At 43.1% G+C, this 23,338-nt stretch overlaps 1 protein-coding gene, 1 long non-coding RNA gene and 1 pseudogene across 3 annotated transcripts; 2 read left to right on the plus strand and 1 right to left on the minus strand.

Annotated features, from left to right (window-relative positions):
* Positions 1 to 3,817: 3,817 nt before the first annotated feature.
* On the minus strand, positions 3,818 to 8,619 carry DEFB121 (defensin beta 121). Of its 2 annotated transcripts, none has more exons than XM_072800455.1 (3): positions 8,412 to 8,604; positions 7,042 to 7,195; positions 3,818 to 6,277 (listed from the first exon to the last, which is right to left on the minus strand). In XM_072800455.1, the coding sequence occupies exons 1-3, from the start codon at positions 8,467 to 8,469 to the stop codon at positions 6,271 to 6,273; spliced, it is 219 nt and encodes a 72-aa protein (XP_072656556.1). In that variant the 5' UTR covers positions 8,470 to 8,604; the 3' UTR covers positions 3,818 to 6,270. The 2 variants fall into 2 exon arrangements, with proteins under 2 accessions (XP_072656556.1, XP_072656555.1); XM_072800454.1 differs by lacking the exon at positions 3,818 to 6,277 and adding an exon at positions 6,286 to 6,748 and having other exon boundaries at positions 8,412 to 8,619.
* A 7,671-nt stretch (positions 8,620 to 16,290) lies between these two features.
* On the plus strand, positions 16,291 to 19,884 carry LOC140618269 (uncharacterized). The gene is made up of 3 exons (XR_012018464.1): positions 16,291 to 16,515; positions 18,173 to 18,317; positions 19,552 to 19,884. It is a non-coding gene; the product is annotated as an uncharacterized lncRNA (long non-coding RNA).
* On the plus strand, positions 16,956 to 17,824 carry LOC140618267 (HIG1 domain family member 1A, mitochondrial pseudogene; annotated as a pseudogene).
* Positions 19,885 to 23,338: the final 3,454 nt, after the last annotated feature.

A 23,338-nucleotide genomic window follows, 5' to 3' on the forward strand; every position in this document is an offset into this window, starting at 1 on the left:
AGATAACTTATATAAATCGCTTAGCAAAGTACCTGACACATAGTAGGTGCTGAATTATTGTTAACTATTATTACTGTTGTTTTTCATTGTCTTTATTATTATCATTGTCATCTTCATATCTATACTTTTTGTTATCCTCAGAAGTGGTTATTATAAACCTCCAACTTGGCAGCCCGGGTGGCGCAGAGGCTTAGCACCGCCTGCAGCCTGGGGTGTGATCCTGGAGGCCCAGGATCGAGTCCTATGTTGGGCTCCATGCATGGAGCCTGCTTCTCCCTCTGCCTGTGTCTCTGCCCCTCTCTCTCTCTGAATAAAAAAATAAATCTTTTTTAAAATAAATAAATAAACCTCCAACTCACTTCTTCTTCTTTTTTTTTTTTTTTCCCAACTCACTTCTAACAAAAGTGAGGTTGGGCAGGTGACATGAACCCTCAGGGGCTTCCCAGGGAGAACAGAAGACAGAAAGCCAATTTCCTCAGAGGATGGTCAGGAGAAGGTCAGCAAACAGTTATGGTTGTGAATGTTTGAGACAGAAGGGGAGACCCAGAGGGAGACATGAGGCAGACACCCCATCATCACATGAAGGGGATCCTCTTCGATGCCATGATCAAGGCTGGGGCATCCATCCTGTGGGCAACGGGGAATAGTAAGATCTTTTAGAGAGTGGGCATGCCTGTGGGGACATGGTCAGATTTTTTTCCTAGAAAAATCACTCTGGCAGCCCATATTGAAGAGAATTGCCAGGGCAGAGGCAATTAGAAGGAAAGACTAGCGAGGAGGCTGTTTCTCCTCCGGGGAGAGATTATAAGGCCTGCGTTATAGCCAGAAGAGTGTAGACATAAAGAAAGGGTGTAAAAGGAGTAAACATCCAGCAAGTGCAGTGGAGACCTCAAGCGTTCCATCTGCTGCAGGACTGGGAACTGAGCAGCTTGTGTGTCCTTGAGGATGTCATTCAGTGTCTGCTGGATCCAGCACAGAACGAGACAGCAGAGCAGGAGGTTGGCAAGCCTGGGTTCCAAAGTTAGTCTCCTCGCAGTAGTACCTTGGAAAATGTTATCAACTCTGAACCTGTTTCTTTGGCTATAGGATGGAGGTGATAATAGTACTTATTTTGTTGTTAATGAGGTTAATGAGGTTGTTAATGAGGACCAAATGAGTGAATACACAGAAAGCGTGTAGTGAATACACAGCACACATCTGATACTTCCCAATTGCAATTAAAGTATCTGCTTTATTATTGCAAAGTTCCACCCTGGGGACTCCCGGCCCCTCCCCATGATGGTTCTTGGCAATGCTTCCTAAGCCCCTTGACGAATCCTCAAATCCTCACAGACACAGATTGCCAGGAAGCATGGGGAAGATTCAGAGAAACAGCCTTGACTGAGAAAAGGAGAAACGCAAAAAGATGGGTTAATTGCAACCACACATCTCTAGTTGGGTATCTGAGTTTACATCTGTATTGCATTGTATCTCTGTGTATTTATGCGTGTGTATAAATTTGTGCATAGCTGTGTAGGCTCACATTTTGTGTGTTTCATGTATATTTTGAATGCCTGGATTATTCCTGTGTATTTTATATATCTGAGTATGTGAACGTTTACAAGTGAATATGTTTATACTTGCATATCATTTGCATGTAGACGTGAAATTGAGTGGGTGGGTGTTTGTGTATTCTTGAGTGCGTGTGTGTATGCATATTTGTTCTCAGATCATCAAATGGCAAGACCTAGGGTTCTGTCCAGTTCAGCCCCACTGGGACAGTGCTCTGACTTTGGAGCATGACAGTTCCATGGTGATTTTCTGTTAAGCCAGGAGACCCCAGCCAAGGTGAAGGGAAGTGGGCAGGAGGGGGCAGGGGCTGCCAATGTGGCCAGCAAGCAAAAGCCACTGTGGGAGAAGAGACCAGGAGATAGGGAATGAGGCAGACCTTGGTCAGAGAGCCAGCCTGGCCCGTGGGAACTGTGTAGTATCTCCCACATCCTGCCAAGACCAGAACAAACCGTAGCTTCTGTTGCCTCCCACACGGTACAGCCCGGCCTGGCCAGTTCCCTAAGACCTGCACCACCCACTCCCTGAAATCTGCACAATTGCATTTTTCAGCTCTTGAAAGGCTGCCCACTCTCCGCAGCCTGAATCCCATGATGCAGAGGGTGAGACAAATGCTAGTGCAAGTTCCCAGCAGGTCCCACACAGGCCTTTTTATCTCCACAAACCTTCCCTCTAACCTATGAAGTTAATTATATGACAAGAAGAGGCGCTCCCGGGTGGCTTAAACGTCTGATTTCACCTCAGGTCATGATCTCGGGGTCCTGGGATCGAGCCCTGCATTGGGCTCCCTGCTCATATATCTTTAAAAGATAATGACAAGAAGGTGGAAGAAACTAGAACCATAAATCACAGCCTTTTACAGATTTCTTTGACTTGCATGCACTCACATCTTCCCCTTACTTTTCCCAGGGAGGCAGGAAAAGTATCCAGATGAGGGGTTTTGGCTTTCGAGAGGTGATATGAGGCCAAGTTTGCATAAAAGTGTGGCGAGGCTGTGACAGGGGGGCTGGCAGCAGGAGGAACCCCTACACCAGTATAACCCCCATTGTGTCTTGCAAGCTTCAAGCAATGTGCCATGACGCAGATGCTAGTGAGCGTGTTGCTTCTAAAAGTCATTAACACATTAATGATCACATACCAGTTATGAATGCTCTGCCAACACTCAAGCCTCAACGAGTGCTTTCTTTATTTATATGTATTTCAATCTCAGCTCCAAGACACAACTTGCGAAGTTGGGGAGATGTCCAATGTCAGTTGCTGTTGGGGTTTCCTGCCCTCCTCCACTTGATCCTATCAGGACTCCATGATTCCGGGAAATGAAGAGGAACCTGTTCCTTGCTTCATCATGATGATGCTCATTTCTCTTGCTCCTCATGCTCAGGTTATTGCTAATGAATTCCACCTGCCATTAATCAGGCAGCTCTGGGCATTGGAGAATTGTTCCTCCCCAGGGCCCAACCCCAGAGGCCTTGCTGTTTCTCCCAGGACTACACCTTAGTGGCTGTCTCCACAATGGTTGTCTCCATGCCGGCAGTCCCATGCAAGTACTTATCAGCTCAGGGCGCTTTATCAAACAGCCTGGGAGCCAAACCCCCATCTCTTCTCCCAGTTGGGTGGAGATTCAACACCTCCAAATACCAGGCCACTCCTCTCCAGAACCTGAAGCTAAAATCTCCATCCCACTGCTCCTAAGACAATCCAATCTAACAGCCCTCCTTGTGCCTGGGCCTCTCTAAGGAAATGAGGATGGGGGGAGGAAGGAGAGTTGTCTTCAGGGCAGCCCCTGAAACTCTAACTCTCTCTCTCTCTCTCTCTCTCTCTCTCTCTCTCACACACACACACACACACACACACACACACACACCTATTTTTTTTTCACTTCCCCAGTGGCAAAGGAAGATCAGGATTCAGAACATAAAATCTTGGCCCCCCTTCCAATAACTGGGCAGGAAAAAAAAAAAAGATAAAAAAAAAGATCCTTTCCCTCTCTATGTTGATGCTTGCTCAAGTAACATGGGGAAAAAATTATCAGGTAATTGCTACATTAAATTCTTAATATGGCGGATCCCTGGGTGGCTCAGTGGTTTAGCGCCTGCCTTTGGCCTGGGGCGCGATCCTTGAGTCCCGGGATCGAGTCCCATGTCGGGCTCCCAGCATGGAGCCTGCTTCTCCCTCTGCCTGTGTCTCTGCCTCTCTATGTCTATCATGAATAAATAAAAAATAAATCTTAAAAAAATAAATTCTTAATATGTCACCCTGTCACAACATGTGTTTTAAAAATACAAAGTATATTTGTATAATTGATCTCATTAATACATAATGATTTTACTTTTAAGACAAAGCATGGTGTCCACAAATACTCCAGACATTTGGAGAAGTCATCACCTGACTCACACAAGTGCACCTTTCAATCCAATCCCATAATGGAAGTGTTGCCCAATGGCCATCACAGTGATGGAAGGTGTAACTGTACCCATCCTGCTAAGTGTCTAGTCTTACAATCGCAATGTGTATCTCTAATACCATTCTGTGGTTTTTGACTGTCAAACACTGACTCTATTCCGTTGTGAAATGATGCCTGAAAGAGGGAATTCTCTTGTGAGACCATTCTTGCTATCTATTTTAAGTCAAACATATATCTAATTAAGTCAAAATTGTTCAACTAATATTGACTGAATGCTCAATTTGTGCTAGATTCTGTCCTGAGATACAGAAAAAAAGTCAGCCATGGTCTCTGCCCTCATGGGAATGACAGTCTATCATGAAGACAGACACTGAACAAATATAAACACAGGCATGGTGCATGGTGCAAAGGAGAAGTGCAGGATGCCACTGGCAATGCTGGGACTCGGGGGAGGCGAAGGAGGTACAAGGAGACACTCACATGACCCTGAGGGTGAGTGCCCCCTTCTATGTTACACCATAACACTTCCCCCTGCTCACCTAATCAAGGATGTGGCGGTCAGAAAGGTCAAAGTGGAAAAGAAACATTCCAAGTGAAGGCAAAGGCTTGGGGTAAGATTCCCTGGTAGGGATCACTTGCAGCATCTTCAGACACTCAGCTTCTGAGAAACTTTCCATTCTTTGGCTTTTGATGGAAAGGAGGGCTGATGTCCTACTACAGAAAACACTAAAGGCAAATATTATTTTGCCCCACTTCAAGAGTTAGTGGGCAGGCATATAACCCAGGCTCAGCCAACTGGGTGCTCCAGCAAAGGACTTTGAATCCTAAAGGACTAAATTCAAACCACAGAGAAGATGGAGACAATACTCACATGGTAGCCAGCAGGCAGAAGCCACTGTGGGAGAAGTCCAGGCAAGACTCCAGATGTCCAGTGCCAGGATGGCAATGCTCTGGTGGGATCCCGGTAGATTACTTCTGCAGCTCACTCTCCCTTGGTCCTTCAAGCTCAATTGTCTAGACTACCTATAGGTTTTATGAGCTACATGGGATCCTTCCAAGAAAGGCCCTTTCTGTTTAACTTTGTCTCTGATGAACTCAAATCATTACGTCCAATGACATGTTTAAGGTATGTTATCATCAAATATGTTGAAGAATGTTGCTGTATGCCATAAGGAACCCTTGTGAAATTGGGTGCCAGGATGTGGGACAATCTGACCTGTGAGGGAGATGAAAAGATCAGCAGCAAAACTCAAGGTAGAAAGCCTAGAGTGTGAGAAAGAAGAAGGAGGATGCCAAGGAAGGACTGAGTGGAGACAGCAGCCCTGAAAACAGTGGGAAATAATAGGGTGTGTACAAAGGCATTGCCAAGGAACATTCAAGGGGCCAAGATGGCAGACCTGATATGAAAAGGGAAGAGGAGGGCATTCAAAGTCCTATCAGAATCGAATGTGTACTACCGTCTATGCTGGGCATTTCCTACCTAAATATTTCATTTAATCTTACGACAATCCTGTGCCTCGGGCAGGATGAATCCTCACTTTAGAGATGAGAAGATAAAACAGAGAGGGTTAAATGACTTTGCCTAGCATCACGCAGCAGATATGTGATCACGGATTTGAACGGAGACCTTCAAAACTGGCTGAGGCCAGTTTAGTGTTCTCATATGAAGGGACTGGATGGTGAGGAGGTAATGCTGAATAGAACCTCTCAATTCAGAATAGAGAATCAAGTCCTTTATGATTAGTCAGATAAGCAGCAAGGGTTGGGAATACTTGAGACCATGACTCAAATCATGGGGCTGGTGATGGGAAGATCCTCATTGTCTCAGTTCAGGATCAGTCCTAGAAAAAGACTAGCTCACAATTCAGTATCATGAGGCCTCAACTGGGAGGAAAGGAAAGACATGGAGCAGGAACCCACATGAAGCCTGGTACCAGCTCTCTGCAGCTTGAAGAAAACTGTGAGACACAATCCTGGAACCCCTAACAGGAGAACTGCAAGTCTTATCAGGGGAGGGTTGCAGCCTTTTGGGATGAAACTAGAGAAAAGGAAGCAGTCTGTATCTCAAGACCCTAAATCTACAGTGTCCAATATGATAACCACCACCTACCTTTAGCTATATAAACTCAAGTATAGATTAAATTAAATTAAATATTCAATTCCCCAGTTACAACTAGCCATGTTTCTTTTCCCCCTCCTCCTCCTTCTTCTTCTTCTTCTTTTCTTCTTCTTCTTCTTCTTCTTCTTCTTCTTCTTCTTCTTCTTCTTCTTCTTCTTCTTCTTCTTCTTCTTCTTCTTCTTCAATGTCCTCATGGAGCTTAATGCCTTTTGTGGGGGAAGAGATATCATGAAAATCACATAATATGTATTTATGAATGATTTAAAAAACAAGTGATCTGCATCTGTATTTTTGTCTGCTGCTGACTAGATACATGTACACGTACCTTTAGAAAACATATAGTATTAGTTGATGTTTTGTTTTCCATTTCAGGGAATGTCTTTCTTTTTTCATCCCACAATAGGTCTTTTGGAGTCAGGTATGTTTACATCATCTTTTTTCAGTGATATGTAGTAGTCACTAGCATAGATCCTTCTTTTCCCTACTGATGGACATTTGGAACGTTTTTGGGGTTGGCTTTTGCATTTCGAACAAGGGTGCAACAGGTAGAGACCCGCACTTACTCACTAGCCACATCTCAAATGCTCAATAGCCACTTCTGGCTAGTAGTTACCATATTAGACAACACAGAGCTGGGACACTCCATCATTGCAGAAAGTTCTACCAGCAGTGCTGGCCTAGAAAACAAGAATCGAATGGCTGGAATGAACATTCCTCATTTACAGCATCTGGGACAAGCGATGGGCCAGCAGGCTAGGAGCTTTGTGCAAAACAGACTATCACTACCTACTGGTCCACCCTGTTCTCCTCAATCTGCACACACATACCTTCCTTTGCTATTGATTTGTAAGTCTAATGAGGCAGAACTGCCCGACACAGATGGTACAGCCAAGAATGATTTAACAGAACAGTGGGCTCTAATGATGTTGGACTCAAAGTTAAGCAAGAGGGGACAGCTTGCAGAGGTTACCCCAGGCTTTCAGGTGCGCTTGAGGATCCAGCTCCGATAGGCACATGCTTGGGGTGTACACAACACTTAGCTTCATTGGTGCACAATATATGGAATACTTCATTCTTCTCACACGTTGCTCTGCACCTTCCCAACTTACCCCAGCAAGACATGGCTGAAATGAAAAGGGAAGGAGAGAACAACAACAACAAAAATTTTTGTTTTAAAAAGGAGAGAGCAGGATCAGTCTTGAAATAAAGCAGAAGCCTGGGGAAGGAGGAGGTCAAAGTTCAGCAGAGAAAACGTTAGTGAGGAAAATAGGACATATGTGGGGAAGAAGCCCTTACAAGGCATCCTCCAGATTTAGGAGAGAATATGGGCCATTATCCTTTCTTTTCTCATTTGTGTCATCAGTCACTGCCCTAAAGCCCTCCCCACTTGGTGGCTTGGGACCTATGAAGCAGCTTCCCCTCCCTGGCCAGCTTCTTTGGGGAAGACAGGAGGTCCCCCTCTCTCCCAACGGTTCATCTCCCCCATAGAATAATGGAAGCAGGTGCCCAGTATCAGCTACCTTTCCCCTTTGCTCTCAGTACCCTCTCTAACCATATCAATGAGATGGGACAGGAATCCAAAATACACTCATCTGGATATCTGCAAATCCTCTAGGGCATCGTAAAATTCCCAAGAATGTTGTACTCCCTACTCCACAACATCCTAGACCTTTTCACTGGTCTTAACCAGCCAAGATCATTAGGAACAGCTGCTCTGAGGAACCTAAAAGAGCCCAGATAAATTGAAGTTGCCTGAGAAAGGAATTAGAATCCTCAATCAGAAATTCAGGAACTGTGTTACCAGGTGGCTCAGTCAGTTGGGTGTCTTCCTTCAGCTCAGTCATGATCCTGGGGTCCTGAGATCGAGCCCTCCATCAGCCTCCCTGCTCAGCAGAAAACCTGCTTCTCCCTCTGCTCCTCCCCTGACTCCCCCAACTAGTGTGCATACTCTCTTTCTCTCTCAAATGAATAGATGGAAACTTTAAAAGAAAATAAATTCAGGAACATTTTCATAGAGGCAACCCTAGATCAAAATTCAAGTCCCCTCCTCAATATTTTTGGAAAAGTACCCATTTTCTCTATATTCCACATCCAAATCTCTCTTCCATGTATCCTCTTCCTAGATCATCATCTTCCACTCTTCCAGAGCAAAGAAGATCAGAGCAGTCAAGTAAGGGCAGTGGCAAAATCAGTTGGTATCAGACAGCTCAAATTTTCCCTTGGCTACAGAGATCATCCGAAGGCCTACAGGGAGCCTGCCATCCTCCTCGCCCAGGCTGTTAGGGCCCCCCAGAATTCCCTGAACATGACCCACTGCTCCTTGGGAGAGATCCTGTTTACCTTGGGTGACCTGGACCAGGAGCAGGGCAACAGCCAACATCAGGAGAATGAGCTTCATGAAAGCTGGATGCTCAGGGGAAGATTAGGAGGCTTGAGGCTTCTGGGCTGGCAAGACAGGCAGAGGTCTCCATTCTGGGCAGTCCACACTGCTATTTATTGCCTCGGGGAACATAGCAGGCCCATGATCAGTGAACCAGAAAGGGAACAGTCATTTAAGATTAGACAGACAGGCAAGTAGTCAACCACACTGGTTGATTGGCTACTGAATATACCTCCTTGTCTGCACTTCCAGAGGAGGTCAGGACAGGGGGAAGAGATGTTAACAAAGATGTTAACAAAGACATAGGCTTGCCTTTGAAGAGGTTTATAATATAACCGGGGAGCCAAGAAGGGGGAAACGTTTTTACTATTAATTCATGATGTCTGGTAAAAGAAAAGAGAGAGCAATGAGACAGAAAAGGACTGATACTTCTGTATTCCTTGGGTTCCCTCCAGCCGTGAGGTCACCCTTGGATGTCCCATATGTTGGTGGTTCATTTAGACGATAGTAAAGAAGGGGCAGAAGCAGAGGGAAATACCTAATAGCTCCATGGCCATCGCCACTAGAAGCTCACATATCAGCATTTGTGGAGTGGAATGAGCAGGAAGGCCACAGACCTTACTTTTAACATGTGTGTTCGAGAAGAACAAGTAGCATCTTCCTAGGTGGCAAAGGAAAGGCCATTTGCTCCCATCGTGGTGTTTCCTATGACACATGGTAGACTGTACTATTGGCCCCAATTTTACACCCCTCCTTGAATCCACACATTTGTAAGGTCTCATTCCAGGAGGGATGTGCTTCGCTCTCCCTCCCTTTTGTCTTGCCTATGTGACTTGCTTCGCTAATGATGCATGGGCAGAAGTGACAATGTGCCAATTTTGAGCCTAGGCTTTAAGAAGCAATGAATGTTTTCACTTGCCTTTTTGTGCCTCTGCTGTCACCATGAGAAGAACATACCCAGTGGTCCAAAGACGATGAGAGATACATGGAGTAGAGCTACTCCAGCTGACCCATAGATTTGCAGTGAGAAATAAAGCTGCCCAGCTACTCCAGCCCCAAGCAGAGCTATCCAGCCAAAGTCCAGTTAGCTGCAGGCACCTGAGTATTAATAAAGCATTTCTGTGTTAAGGCCCTGAGTTTGGGAGTGGAAGGATATATAGTAATGGCTTACTGGTACATAAGGCCAGCACATAGATCAGAAAAGAGCCAAATGCTTTTTAGTACAATAATGGGAAGAACTGGGATGCCTGGGTGGCTCAGGAGTTGCGTGTCTGCCTTTGGCTCAGGTCATAATCCCAGGGTCCTGGGATCAGGTCCCACATCAGGCTCCCCTCTGCCTATGTCTCTGCCTCTCTCTGTGTCTCTCATCAATAAATAAATAAAATCTTTAAATAATAATAATAATAATAACAATAATAATAGGAAGAGCTATCATTTCAAAATGGGCAGAAACGGGGGCACACCAACAGAAGGAATATCTCCTCTCATATATGGAATAGGACTGTTGTCTCCAGGAAAAATTAACCCTCTAGGCCTCGGGTCATCAGACCTTTTCTGCAAAGGCCCAGATAGTGACCAAAAGCAACCACAGTGTATGAGCAAATGAGTGTGGCTGTGTTCCAATCAAACTTTATTTATAGACACTGAAATTTGAGTTTCATAGAACTTTCACACTTCCCTAAACATTATTCCTTTCATTTTTTTTCAACCATTCAACAATGTAAAAACCAATCTTAACTAATGGGCCATGCAAAATCAGGCAGCAGGCTGGCTCTAGACTGGCAAATGTTAGAAAGCTGAATAATGCCAAATGAGGTCAAGGAAATGAGAAGAGAGGAATCCTCATGTACTGCTGGTGGAGTGTGGACCAGAAGAAGAAAGACTATGAAGCTCATGTAGGTTCAAGGTCTATCGCTTGCTTGGATTCTTATGAGTGTCAAGAATTCTAGAATGTTCTAGCTAAAGAGGAGAAACAGGCTGTAATCAGGAAATGTTAGTAAGTAAGCATTTCAGGCTAATGATCTTAAAAGGTCTCAGTCATCTATTGTAATTGCTTAGCTCATTCTCAATACATACTCACTTTTGGACCTAATTTTGAGCTTGTAATTTTATGTTCTTTTTTTTAAAGATTTTATTTATTTATTTGACAGAGAGAGAAAAGGAGCAGGGGAAGGGGCAGAAAGGAAGGGAGAAGCAGACGCCCACTGAGCAGGGAGCCTGATGTAGGGCTCCATCCCTGGACTCCAGGATCATGACCTGAGCTGAGGGCAGGCACTTAACCTGCTGAGCCACCTAGGCACCCCTTCTGTTATTCTTAAAAAGAATCCTCAAATTCTAAAAGTGGCAGGCCCCACAAAACCTAGCTCCTACTCTGAGATGGAAGGAATCTAATGACATGCAGTTGAATTAAGTTTAAGCATTTGTTGTGACCCAGAAATGGTCCAAAGAAATCTCCACACTTTCCATTAGGGAATATGGTGAGAGCTATCATAAGCTGGAGAATTAGATGCACAAAAATAAATATGGTTGAATGTTGAAAACCAGTGCTCACTATAAAGGTATCACCCCTTTGAAAGTCATTTTGATGGGGGTTTTGGTTTGGTTTGGTTTTAGGGGTTTTATTAAAGATTTATTTTAGAAAAAAGAGAAAGAGAGGCAGGGGTAGGGGAGAGAGAGGCAAATGAAGAATGAGGGAGAATCTTAAGCAGGCTCCATGCTTAGCACTGAGCCTGACGCAGTGCTCAATTCCGGGACCCTGAGATCATGACTTGAACTGAAATCCAGAGTCAGCCACTTGACCCACTGAGCCACCCAGGCACCCTGGTTTTTTGTTTGTTTGTTTTTTAGTTTGATGATTTCTTATCAAGTTAAACACACTTAGCATACAATCCAACAATTCCATTTCTAGGTGTTTATCCAAGATAAAGAAAGAGTTACATCTATCCCAAAAAGTGCACATACATTTTCATAACAGCTTTATTTATCATAAGTAGAAACAACTTAAATATCCATCAAGTAGCAAAGAAATAAATGGCAGTTTATCCATCTAATAGAATACTACTCATCAACAAAGAAGCATTAACTGCTGCTGTACATCATATGCAGGAATCTAAAAAACATTGGACTGAATGAAAGAAGCCACACCAAAAGGGAATATACTGAATAAATCCACTTGTATGAAACTCTAGAGAAGACAAGTCTAATCTACAGTGACAAAAAAACAAACAAACCAACAAACAAAACAAGACAAAACCACATCAGTGATTCCCTGGGGCTGGTGAGAAGAGGTAGGGTAGGCATTGACTGAAATGAAACACGAGAGAACTTTAAGAATGTTCTACACGTAGGAGTCAAAGCTCATTAAAATTTACCGACTTAAAATAGGTGCATTCTGATGTAAGTATAGTGTTTTACTATACATTGGCAAATGAATTTCAATTTTAAAAATGGGTACATTTTATTTTGTGGAAATCATAGCTGAGTAAAGTTGACTTCTTTAAAAACTAGTGCTAGTTTTAAAAGATAAGCAACAGAATGACATATACGACCTAAAGCTACTTATGTAAAATAAAAATACCTACATTTTAAAAAGGTACACATTAAACCATTGGAAGAGGGACGCCTGGTTAAGCATCTGCCTTTGGCTCAGGACATGATCCTGGAGTTCTGGGATCCAGTCCCACATCGGGCTCCCTGCATGAATAAATAAATTAAATATTTAAAAAAATACAAAAACCATTGGAAGAGTTGCCTATGAAGGACATGGTTGGGAGTTGATTGTGGGGATTTAAAAAAATCAATAAATCAGTAAAAATAAAATAAGAGAAGGGCTGTGCATAAAACCAACAACAACAAATTTGCTGTAAATAATTAACTCAATCCTTGCAACAGAGAACTAAAAGAAAGAAAAAAGTCAGGGAGCCTGGGTCGTTCAGTCAGTTAAGCATCTGCCTTTGGCTCAGGTCATAATTCCAGGGTCCTGGGATGGAGCCCCCAGTCCATGCTCTTTGGGAAGCCTGCTTCTCCTTCTCCCTCTGTGATTTCACACACACACACACACTCACACACGCACACGTGCGCACTCTCTGGCTCTCTATCTCTCTGTCAAGTAAATAAAAGAAAGTGTCCATCGAAAGATGAATGGATAAAGAAGCTGTGGTCTATGTATACAATGGAATATTACTGAGCCATTAGAAATGACGAATACCCACCATTTGCTTCACGTGGGTGGAACTGGAGAGTATTATGCTGAGTGAAATAAGTCAGTCGGAGAAGGACAAACATTATATGGTCTCATTCATTTGGGGAATATAAAAAATAGTGAAAGGGAATAAAGGGGAAAGGAGAAAAAATGAGTGGGAAATATCAGAAAGGGAGACTGAACATGAAAGACGCCTAACTCTGGGAAACGAACCAGGGGTGGTGGAAGGGTAGGTGGGCGGGGGGTGGGGGTGACTGGGTGATGGGCACTGAGGTGGGCACTTGACGGGATGAGCACTGGGTGTTGTTCTATATGTTGGCAAATTGAACGCAAATAAAAAATAAATTTATAAAAATAAAATAATTAAAATAAATAAATAAAAAGAAAAAAGAAAAAAAAAGTGCTCCTTGACAAGGGCTTTTTTCTTCTATGGATTACTAGTAAGGAAATCAGCCCTATGGACTAGAATTCATTTCCTTTCCTTCCAGAAAGGTGGCTGAAAAGAAACCCAAAGTGCCATTTGAGTTTACAAGACTCCAGGCAAAACCAAGGCACAACTTCCTCCATTCTTGAGAAGAAGATTGTTCCTAGAGTCATTAAAGACTGGAGAGAGAGAAGAGGGCATCTTGTGGGAGCCCCATTCATGCAGAAGCCTTAGGCTTAAAGGGACTTCCTTTGTACATCCAAAGAACCCTGAAAAGCATGGAGTTTTTTCTCCACTAAACTGTTTCAAGATCTACTTCTCCTAGTAGAGAAGTTCATCATAACCCTGTGTGCTTGTTCTTATGGATGCTGATTAGCAGAATAAATGGCCTAACAAAGGAAGGACATGCAACCATTATGTGCATTATTTAGCAGAATCAACACTGGTTTTCAGTAGTAGAGGAGACTCTCCCATCTACATTTTGCTTCATTGCAGTCTTTGGGAGTGGGGACATTGGAGATTGGTGGGGAAAGATGATGAGACTACTGGCCCACATGATGCTTGGAGATTTTCTGGCTTTCTATGTTTATCTCTATTACATTCCTGCTCTCTGGCTCCTGGTGCTATGAGTAATTAGCAATGGCAGCAGATACGCGGGCACTTTTTCTTCAAGTTTCTTGAAATGATGTATGACAACCTATCACCAGGGCCAGCATGGGGCAAATTTAAAAAAAAAAAAAAAAAAGAAGAAGAAAGTTTCGAAAACAAACAGATCTGGGTTTAAATCCTCATTTTCTCACTTCTCAGCCACGTGACTTTTTCTTTTTAAGTTTTTATTATTTATAATTATTTTTCTTTTTAAGTTTTTATTATTTATAATTATTTTCTTTTTAACTTTTTATTATTTATAATTATTTAAATTTGTATTATTTAAATAAATGATAAAATAATTTTTATTATTTATATTTATTTAAATTCCAGTTAGCTAACATACAGTTGCAGATGTCCAATACAGCGATTTAGCACCCCTGCAACACCTGGTGCTCATCACAACAAGTGTGCTCCTTAATCCCCATCACCTATTTCACCCATCCCCCACCTGCCTCCCCTTTGGTGACCATCAGTTTGTTCTCTATAGTTAAGTCTGTTTCTTGGTTTGCCTCTCTCTCTCTTTTCCTCTTTGTTCCTTTGTTTTGTTTCTTAAATCCCATGTATGAGTGAAATCATATGGCATTTGTCTTTCTCTGACTGACTTATCTCTCTTAACATTATACTCTAGCTCCATCCATGTTGTTGCAAATGGCAAGATTTAATCCTTTTTATGGCTAATATTCCACTATATATATATATATATATCATTATCCATGTGACCTTAAGCCAATTAATGTCCTTGAACCTCAGTTTTCTATTTCTAATATAGAGACAGCACTGCTGACCTCAGAGGTTTGCTGTGAAGATTAATAAGGCAATACCCATAAAGTGCATGGAGCAATGTCTGGCATACAGGAAAGCCCTGGTGACATAGCTGTCAGTATTTACCATGAATTCTCACCTGCCTGGACTTCTTGGAGCATATGACTGTTGACCTTTTTCCTCCCTGCGACTCTTCTGGCTCCTCCCTTGTTGACAAAATCAGTATTCAATAAAGGGGGCAAGGATGTCAGTGATTCAGAGACCTCTCTGCTCACTGTGCTTTTTCAAATCAAGGTTGAAAATTTCAAAACTAAACTAATGTCAAGTCTAAGATCCAGAGTGTTTACCCAGAATCCAGGCTCAAGGACTGATCTGTCTTCTGTGTCTGGAGCATATACAGTGTATCTCTGTTTGAGCTCCAGTGAAAGACTGTATCAGAGTTTCCAAGTGTATCCTTGTTTCTAGCTCTCTTGTGCCTCCTAGGATTACTTCACTGGCTTCCTTGCTGCAGCCCAAACCTTTCTAGAAGCTGCTCTTTCTCTCAATGCATCATTTCATTTGTCTTCTTTCCCAGGAACCAACCACTGCTGTCTCCAGATCAGGTCATGTTTCCATCCCTCCTAGAATGTCTTTCTCTAACTGGCCCCTACACACAACATATCCCCCCTATGCAGGCCTCAATTTATATTCCTGTGGACTGGTACCCAGGACACAGTGGCAGAGGAACTATCCAAGGGGTTCTTGTCCCTAAAATGCTCACAGCTTCTTCAGGAAAATGGAAAGCAATCATTCTTAAATGAACTTCAAAAAACACTTAAGAAATGTTCGCTAAATAAATCAGATCTTGATTGAGCATCAACTATGAACAAGGTGCTCTGTTGAGCATCAGAAATACAAAACATTATAGGATACTATCCCCCAGTAGTCAACTGTATTAGGATAAACTAGGTTATTGTGGGACCCAGGAAATTTAACAAAAATCCCCTACCCCTGGACTAGCAGAGCAGGACTAACTCCATTTTGTGCTGCACCCACCACCTCCTGCATCACTCCCACATGACCTGCTTATTGCTTAAGGCTGCTGGGCACACCCTTACCTGACACCGGCTCATAACAATGTAACCCCGCCTTGTGTCCACCAAAACTGCCCGCCAATTCTGACCAAAGTAATAGGCCAGTTCAAATGGATACTATAGGGTAAAATGTAATTCAATTGGCCACCTGCGTGTGGACCCACATGACTGTGCAACTTTCTGCGTATGTTACAATCCCATTTGCCACTGGCCCCTATAAAACTGCTACGCCTCTTAGTCTCGGGGTCCAAGTCCCTGCTCCACTGTGTAGGGCAAACTTGGACCTAAGCTCAAGCTTGTAAATAAACCCTCGTGTGTTTGCATCAGTGTCGGCTCCTTGGTGGTTTATCGGATTCACAATCTTGGGCCCAACAGTTATGATGCAGTGAAGGGGGAAGACAAGACTTGATGGCTTATAAGAACAAAAGTTTATTTTTCATTCATGCTACATGTCCATTGCAGGTTGGCTGAGGACCCTGCTCTACATCTTTTAACTCAGGAAACCAAACTGATTGATAGCGACTCAGTCATTGATAATCACCATGGCAGAGGAAAAACAGACCTCTGGTGGGTCTTCAACTGCAGGTTTCATGCCCTGACCTTGGACATAACTCACTGGCTACAACAGTGACCTGGGCCTAGGCCCCATTCAACCACAAGAGGGCAGAGATACTAAATGCAGAAAGCAGGAAATATTTGCTGAATAGTATTAACAACCTCTACATACATCATTACAGTGGTCAGGTGGAATGGCCACATGAATAAAAACAATACAAAGTTGTCTGTGTTCAATCAAAAACAAAACAAAACCATATTCCAGTAGAACAGAACATGGGACAATCTGCAAAGGCCAGAGGGGTCAGCAGAGCTTCATGGAGGACCTTCTTCAGAGCCTTGAAAGAAGACAGACTTCAGAGAAATGGCAGAGAGGAGGGTATAAGAGCGTATTGCAGGTAGGGGAGCTGTTGTGGGTAGGGGAGCCCCTTGAGCAGAGCAGTGGCGACTGGAGGGCTTGTGAGCCATTTGGAAACAATGAAAATATGGCATGGCTATAGCTGGGAGTTCATGCATGATATAATGTTGCAGAATTGCCTGGCCCTAAGGATTTTAAAATCTTGAACGCAAATATAAGAAACTTAGAGTTGGTTTTGGGGTCAAAATCAGAAAATCCAGAGAGGCTAAGAAGGTAGGGCTCTGGCCCCTCCCTTTCTCTTCCAGCTTTAACCTAAGCATCTTTCCTTTGATCTGTCTGAATTCCATTCAGGTCTTTGCTTTTTAAAAGTTTTCTGTGGCTTTAAAAACATGTTGAAAATCCGTGATGTTGCGGCTGCACTGCGGGCATGGGTGAGAGCCAGAAGCCGGTTGGAGTTTGGGCAGAGCGTTGTCTTTGGAGGATTCTTCAGTCACAATGTCAACTGGCACAGATGTTTTTCTTTCTTCATATGATGAAGATCAGGGATCTAAACTTATCTGAAAAGCTAGAGAGGCACCATTTGTTCCCATTGGAATGGCGGGGTTTGCAGCAATCGTCGCATATGGATTATATAAATTAAAGAGCAGGGAAATACTAAAATGTCTGTTCACCTGATCCACATGCGTGTGGCAGCCCAAGGCTTTGTTGTGGGAGCAATGACTCTTGGTATGGGCTATTCCATGTATAAGGAATTCTGGGCAAAGCCTAAACCTTAGAAGAAGAAAAGCTGTCTTGGTTTTGTTGGTGGTGCTTGCTTTTTAGTTAGGTTTGATTTGCCTGGTAACCAAATTACTTGTGACCAATTAACTAGCTAGGTCATTCACGGGAGTCAAATTAGCACTAAAGAAACATGTCACTTTTACATGCAGTGAGAAAATATTCTCCTTCTTAAACTCTTCTGTTAAAATTAGTTGTAAAGAGGACAGTTTGCCAATTCTGAAGTACTTCCAATTGCTGCAGAATATCATATGCTTTTGATGTTATATAGGAATCCTACTTAACTTTTTTCTGCCTGTTTTGCAGACTGAGTACTTCAGTTTTTAGGGCTCTTAATCCTTTCAGAACAGTGCAAAGAATATAAGCTTCCCCACAACTGAAAATATGTGTATTTAAACCAAACCCAAAAAGCCGATAACAGCTGCTTAGAAGTAGTATTTATTTCAGAATCATACTTGTAAACATGAGAATAACTTAACTGTGGATCCCAGTTTAGCTTTTTTTGTAATTGCAGAGTTATATTTATGCTGCTGTTGTATTAGAATTTTTAAATGTCATCTTGAAATAGAAATGTGTATTTTAAACTAATGCAAAGGTAAATGAAAAATACTTAAAAAAGAAAAAAGAAAAGAAAATCCGTGATGTTAACAATATGGAGGCTTTTTTTTTTTTTTGAGCATAGATTCTTAGAATTCAGAACTAAGAGGCTGTCTCATCTGTTACAGATCAGAAGCAAAAATTGACCCTAAACAATCCTCATCTTTTCTTTTAAAACATGTCCAGTGATGGACAAATTAGTACATGTCAAGATAACACATTCAATCCCTGGATTCCTGTCATTTTACGAGGTTATTTCTATTGAACCAGAATTTACCTTCCTGTGACATTTACCCATCATCCTGATTTCTGCCCCCTAACAGCTACAGAGAATGAGACTAGAAACAACTCCGTGTCAAGTACTAGAAAACAGCTACCATGGGTCTGTTTGGTCTTTTCTTCTCCAACTAAACATCCCAAGCTTCTTCTCTCCACACTGAATGCAGGGCAACGTGATCTCTTATTCTGGTGAGATCTCTCAATATACTTTTCTTCCTTCATTAAAGCAGCAAAAAAATAAAATAAAATAAAATAAAGCAGCAAACATTTCAAAGGAGATGTTTAAAGAAGTGTAAGGCCCAGTAGCTTATCTATACAAAGTTTCCCTCCAAATTTGAACATGTTCTGAGTCAGAGAAAACTTAGGTGGTCCTTCAATTTGAACCCTCATTAATAACCTGGAACCTAAGATAACCAAGGCACCTAAGGTAGGATACTGCCATGGTTAAGAGCAGAGGCACTGGGAGTAGACTTATCTGGGTGATAGCCTAGGTCTACCTCCCTATTAATTGGGTGATATATATATTTGTGTGTGTACAAGGAGCTAGGCAAGGATGTGTTCCCAGCTGGAGAGCATCTTCAGCCTGACCTCACAGGGAACCTGCAGCATGAATTGTACCAGAGTTGGTCCTACCTTGAGGCAAGGAGACCATCCTCATACATTTCTGTGTCAGTCAGCCTGGGGGACAGACTGCCCCTGAGAGGAGGTTATGTAAGCCTCTGGGTAAGGCAGTGCCCATGTCATCTAGCCAAGGGCAATTCTCCTGAAAAGGAAGCAGCTGTGACCCTTGCAGCAGCAACTGGGGATGGGAACCTTTGGTCACGAAGGAGTCTGGCAAGGCATCAGCAGCATCCACCGCTGCTGATAATAATGTTGATAATAAAACAATAGCTGAAATTGCAAAAAAGTATAGCTTCAGTTACACAAAGTGATGAACACTCTCTCTCTTTCAACCAAACTCTGCTCAGCTTCTTTTTCAATTTGGTCTCAACCAAACTCTTTTTCAACTGGGTCTCAACTTTTAGGCTTCCCAGTTTGTCTCTGCATTGCCCAGTTTTAGCGAGAATTCTGCTAAATTGGTCTAACTGGAATCCCCCCATCCTCCATATCTGATCACCCTTGATATCTCATCGGGTTCCTCAGCCTCCACTGTCCCACAGATGATGTCTGCTCACACTGCCTTCAGCAAGAATCCTGCTGGGTCATATTAGCCAGAATCTGCCCCCACACCCACCCCTGATGAGTTTTGCTGTGGTCTAAATGTTCGTGGCATCCCCCTCCCAAATTTGTATGTTGAGATCCTAATGCCCACTGTGTGGGAGGTAGGGTCTTTTGGAGGTTTTTGGCCATGAGGGGGGATCTCTTGTGAATAAGATCAGTGCCCTTATAAAAGAGACCCCCGACAGCTCCTTCAATCCTTCAGCTGTACCCATGCGAGCTTAGAGAAAAGACAACTGCCTACAGAGGAAGAGTCTTACCAGATACTGCGTCTGCTGGCACCTTGATCTTGGACTTCACAGCCTACAGAATTGTGAGATATAATTGTTTGCTGTTTATAAGCCACTCAGTTTATGTATTTTTGTTGTAGCAACATGAATGGACTAAGACATTTCTTCTTGGCAATTTTCCAACCTGTAACCCTCACCCTGCTCCCTGGCTGCAAATTCCCACTTGCCCACACCATGTTCAGAATTGAGCCCCATTTTACCATGGGGTTTCTTTTCCCCTGCTGCAATAATCCTGAATAAAATCTGTTTTTACCACTTTTAACTACGTTCAAGTCCAGTTTTTCTTTGACAAAAATGATACAGATAAAGTACTTGTAGAGTGTCTAATACATAGTAATTACTAATAAAGGTTGGCCATTATGAAAGAAAAGAAATATATATATTGGTCTTTGTCCCTGTCTCCTGGACTGAGCTCCTAAAACCTTTGCAATTTCCTAAAACAGCTCCCTGTTTTCTTCTAGGAGTTTAATGGTACAAGTCTTACATTTAAGTCTTTAATCCATTTTGAGTTAATTTTTGTGAATGGTGAAAGATATTTTCACTCTTTTGCATGTGAGTACCCAGTTTTCCCATCACCAATTATGAAAAGACCATCTTCTCTCTGTTGAATATTCTTGGTTCCTTTGTCAAATATTAGTTGACCATATAGGTGTAGGCTTATTTCTTGACTCTCAATTTTGTCCCATTGATCTATGTGTCTGTTTTTATGTCTGTTTCACACTGTTTTGATTACCATAGATAGCTTTGTAAAATAGTTTTAAATCAAGAAGTACAATGCTTCCAGCTTTGTTCTTCTTTATCAAGATTGCTCTGGATATTCAAGATCTTTTGTGGTTCCAGGCAAATTTTAGGATTGTCTTTTCTATTTCTGTAAAAAAAAAAAAAAATGTCATTGGAATCTTGCTAGAAATTGCACTGAGTCCATAAATGTCTTTGGGTAGTAGAGACATGTTTACAATACTAAGTCTTCTGGTCCATGAACATGAGATATCTTTCCATTTATTTGTATCTTCTTCAATTTCTTTTAACAAAGTCTTGTAGTTTTCAGTATCCAGATCTTTCACCTTTTTAGTTAAATTTATTCTGAAGTACTTTATAGCTTTTTATGTTGTTGTAAATGGGGTTGTTTTTATTTCTATATTTTCCAAATAATTCGTTAGTGCACAGAAACACAGCTGATTTCTTTTTTTACATGACTTATTTCTTTTTATTTTTAAAGATTTTATTTATTTATTCATGAGAGACACAGAGAGAGAGAGAGAGGCACAGACAAAGGCAGAGGGAGAAGCAGACTCCATTCCATGCAGGGAGCCCGACATGGGACTCAATCCCGGGTCCCCAGAACCACACCCTGGGCTGAAGGCAACACTAAACCACTGAGCCACCCAGGCTGCCCTACACAACTGATTTCTTATGTTGGCTTTGTATCCTCTAACTTTGCTAAATTTGTTTATTAGATTTAAGTTTTTTGGTGTAGCCTTTAGGATGTATTATGTATAAGATCATGTCATCCATCAACAGAGAAAATTTTATTTCTTCCTTTCCAATTTGGATGCCTTTCATTTCCATTTCTTTTTCTTGCCAGATTGTTCTGGTTAAGACTCCTAGTATTATATTAAATTTAAGTGGTAAGAGTGGGCACCTTTGTCTTTTTCCTGATTTGAGGAAACTTTCACAGCTAAGTATGACATGCTCTGAGATGGAAAGGGGAAAGATGGGGGTGGGGGAAATGCCTTTTCTGGCTGGAGTCCACCATTGGGTGGGCCTGTTGGCTGGGCTCTGCATTCAAACAGAGCTGCTAACTGTGCTCCATGGTCAGATGGGACCACTACAAGGGCTCTGCAATCACCTTTGGTTGGATGAAATCTTAAGTTGTGTTTCCTGACATGATGATACCACTGGGTATACTCTGCAGCTGGGCCCGGCTAAGGCTGGGCTCCATAATCACCTCTGGTCAAGTGGGGTTTTGGGTTTTACTCCCAGGCCAGATGGCACCACTGACTGGATTCCATGTTCAGGTCAAGCTGCAGCAGGGCTTTGTGGTGCAGTCTAATGAAACCTCAGGCTGTGCTCTGCAGTCAGATGGGGCTTAGGCTGTGTCTTAAACTTGAGCAAGGCCACTGCCTGCTCTGAAGTTGGACAAAGCTGCTGGGCATACTCTGGTCAAGCAGTGCCTCCAGATGTATTCCACAGTTGGGTGGCACTAGAGGCTGTACTCCATGGTCAGTGGGGTTGCTGTTCAGACTCCCATGAGGAGTTATAGCCTATGTGTGACAAGTGGGTGGAGTCACTGGCTGGGTTCCCTGCCTGCGAGAGGTCACAGGCTATGTTCAACAACTGGGCAAGGCTGTAAGCTGGGCTGGGCTGGGTTGCAGGGCAAGGATGTGGGCTAGGCTCCTCCTCTGGGAAGTACCATAGACTGGGTTCAGAAATTACCCAGGTCACTGTCCAGGCTCCCTGGTTTTGTCAGGCCAGAGGCTATATGCTTAACAGTTGGGCAGAGCTGCTGGCTTGGCTCCCTGCCCAAACATAACTGTAGGATAGGCTCTGTGGCTGCCCAGGTCCTCTGGCCAGACTCCTGGTCAGCAGAACTGGAGGCTATCCTCAACAATTGGGCAGGACTGCAAATTTGCTTCCCTGCCTGGGCAGGCCATAGGACGTGCACTCTGGCTGGTGTGGCTCATTGGCTGGAAACATAAATCAAGTGAACTGTTAACTGAGCTCCCTAGCCATTTGGGATCACTGGCTTGGCTCTACAGAGGCCAGAAATGCTGGCTGGGATCTCTGCTCAGGTCTGCCGCAAGCAACAGTGCAATCCAAGAGCTGAGTACTGGTTACTATAAGCCCTGCCCCCTTCTCCATCTCTATCTGTTTCTCTGTAGTCAAGTCCTGCAGATTCTCACAGTAATCCCCATGAAGCAAGACCCCAGTGAGCCCCTCTGAAAGCATCCCATATGGCCCAGCTGGATGTCCACTTTAGGTTCTCTTTCTCTCCCTGGAGAAACCCTAGACCCATGGGGTCCTTCTTGGTATAGCACTATGCTGGCCTGGGAGAGGGGTGGTACCATCAGAGTGTAAATTTTTTCTCTGTTTCTGAGGTCCAGGGGTTGTTTCCATCTCACCCCCAGGTTCTGGAATTTCCACAGAGCTGTTTTGTCTATGGATAGTTGCTAGTTGGTCTTTTTGTGAACAGGACTGAAGTTGAGAATGACCTATGTCACCATTTTGATGCTATCACTCCCCCCTCTTAGTTCCTTGAGGAGCTTAGGAAATCAGGGGACCCTGATTTGATAGAAATCAAATTTCCACTATCTGGAGGAATGAAGGTTTATAAGTGATACAGACTGTGTTATAAAAAACAAAGTTGTACTTCCTGTACACACTGATGGAGAACTCTCCTGGGGTGAGGAAAGGGTAGATAAGAGGCAGGGAACAGGTATGTAGGGGGAAAGTAGAAAGGACTTAGTAGCTGGTAAATGAATCACACAAGTACTCAGCCCCACAGTGAATGCCCAGGTTTGGAATCAGAGCCAGAAGAGGAACCACATTTGGGGGGAGTCCTGGTGTCAAGCCCCAAACTGCAGGGCTAATGCTGTTGAAACCCCTTCTCAGTTCTGACTCTTGGGCCAGGGCAGGGCCAAGCTTTTAGCTGAGAGTAGCAAAAAGATATGAAGCCAGGCAGTACCCACCTTCTGGGTGAAG

This window comes from Canis lupus, chromosome 26, assembly GCF_048164855.1.
Source record: "Canis lupus baileyi chromosome 26, mCanLup2.hap1, whole genome shotgun sequence".
NCBI lineage: Eukaryota > Metazoa > Chordata > Mammalia > Carnivora > Canidae > Canis > Canis lupus.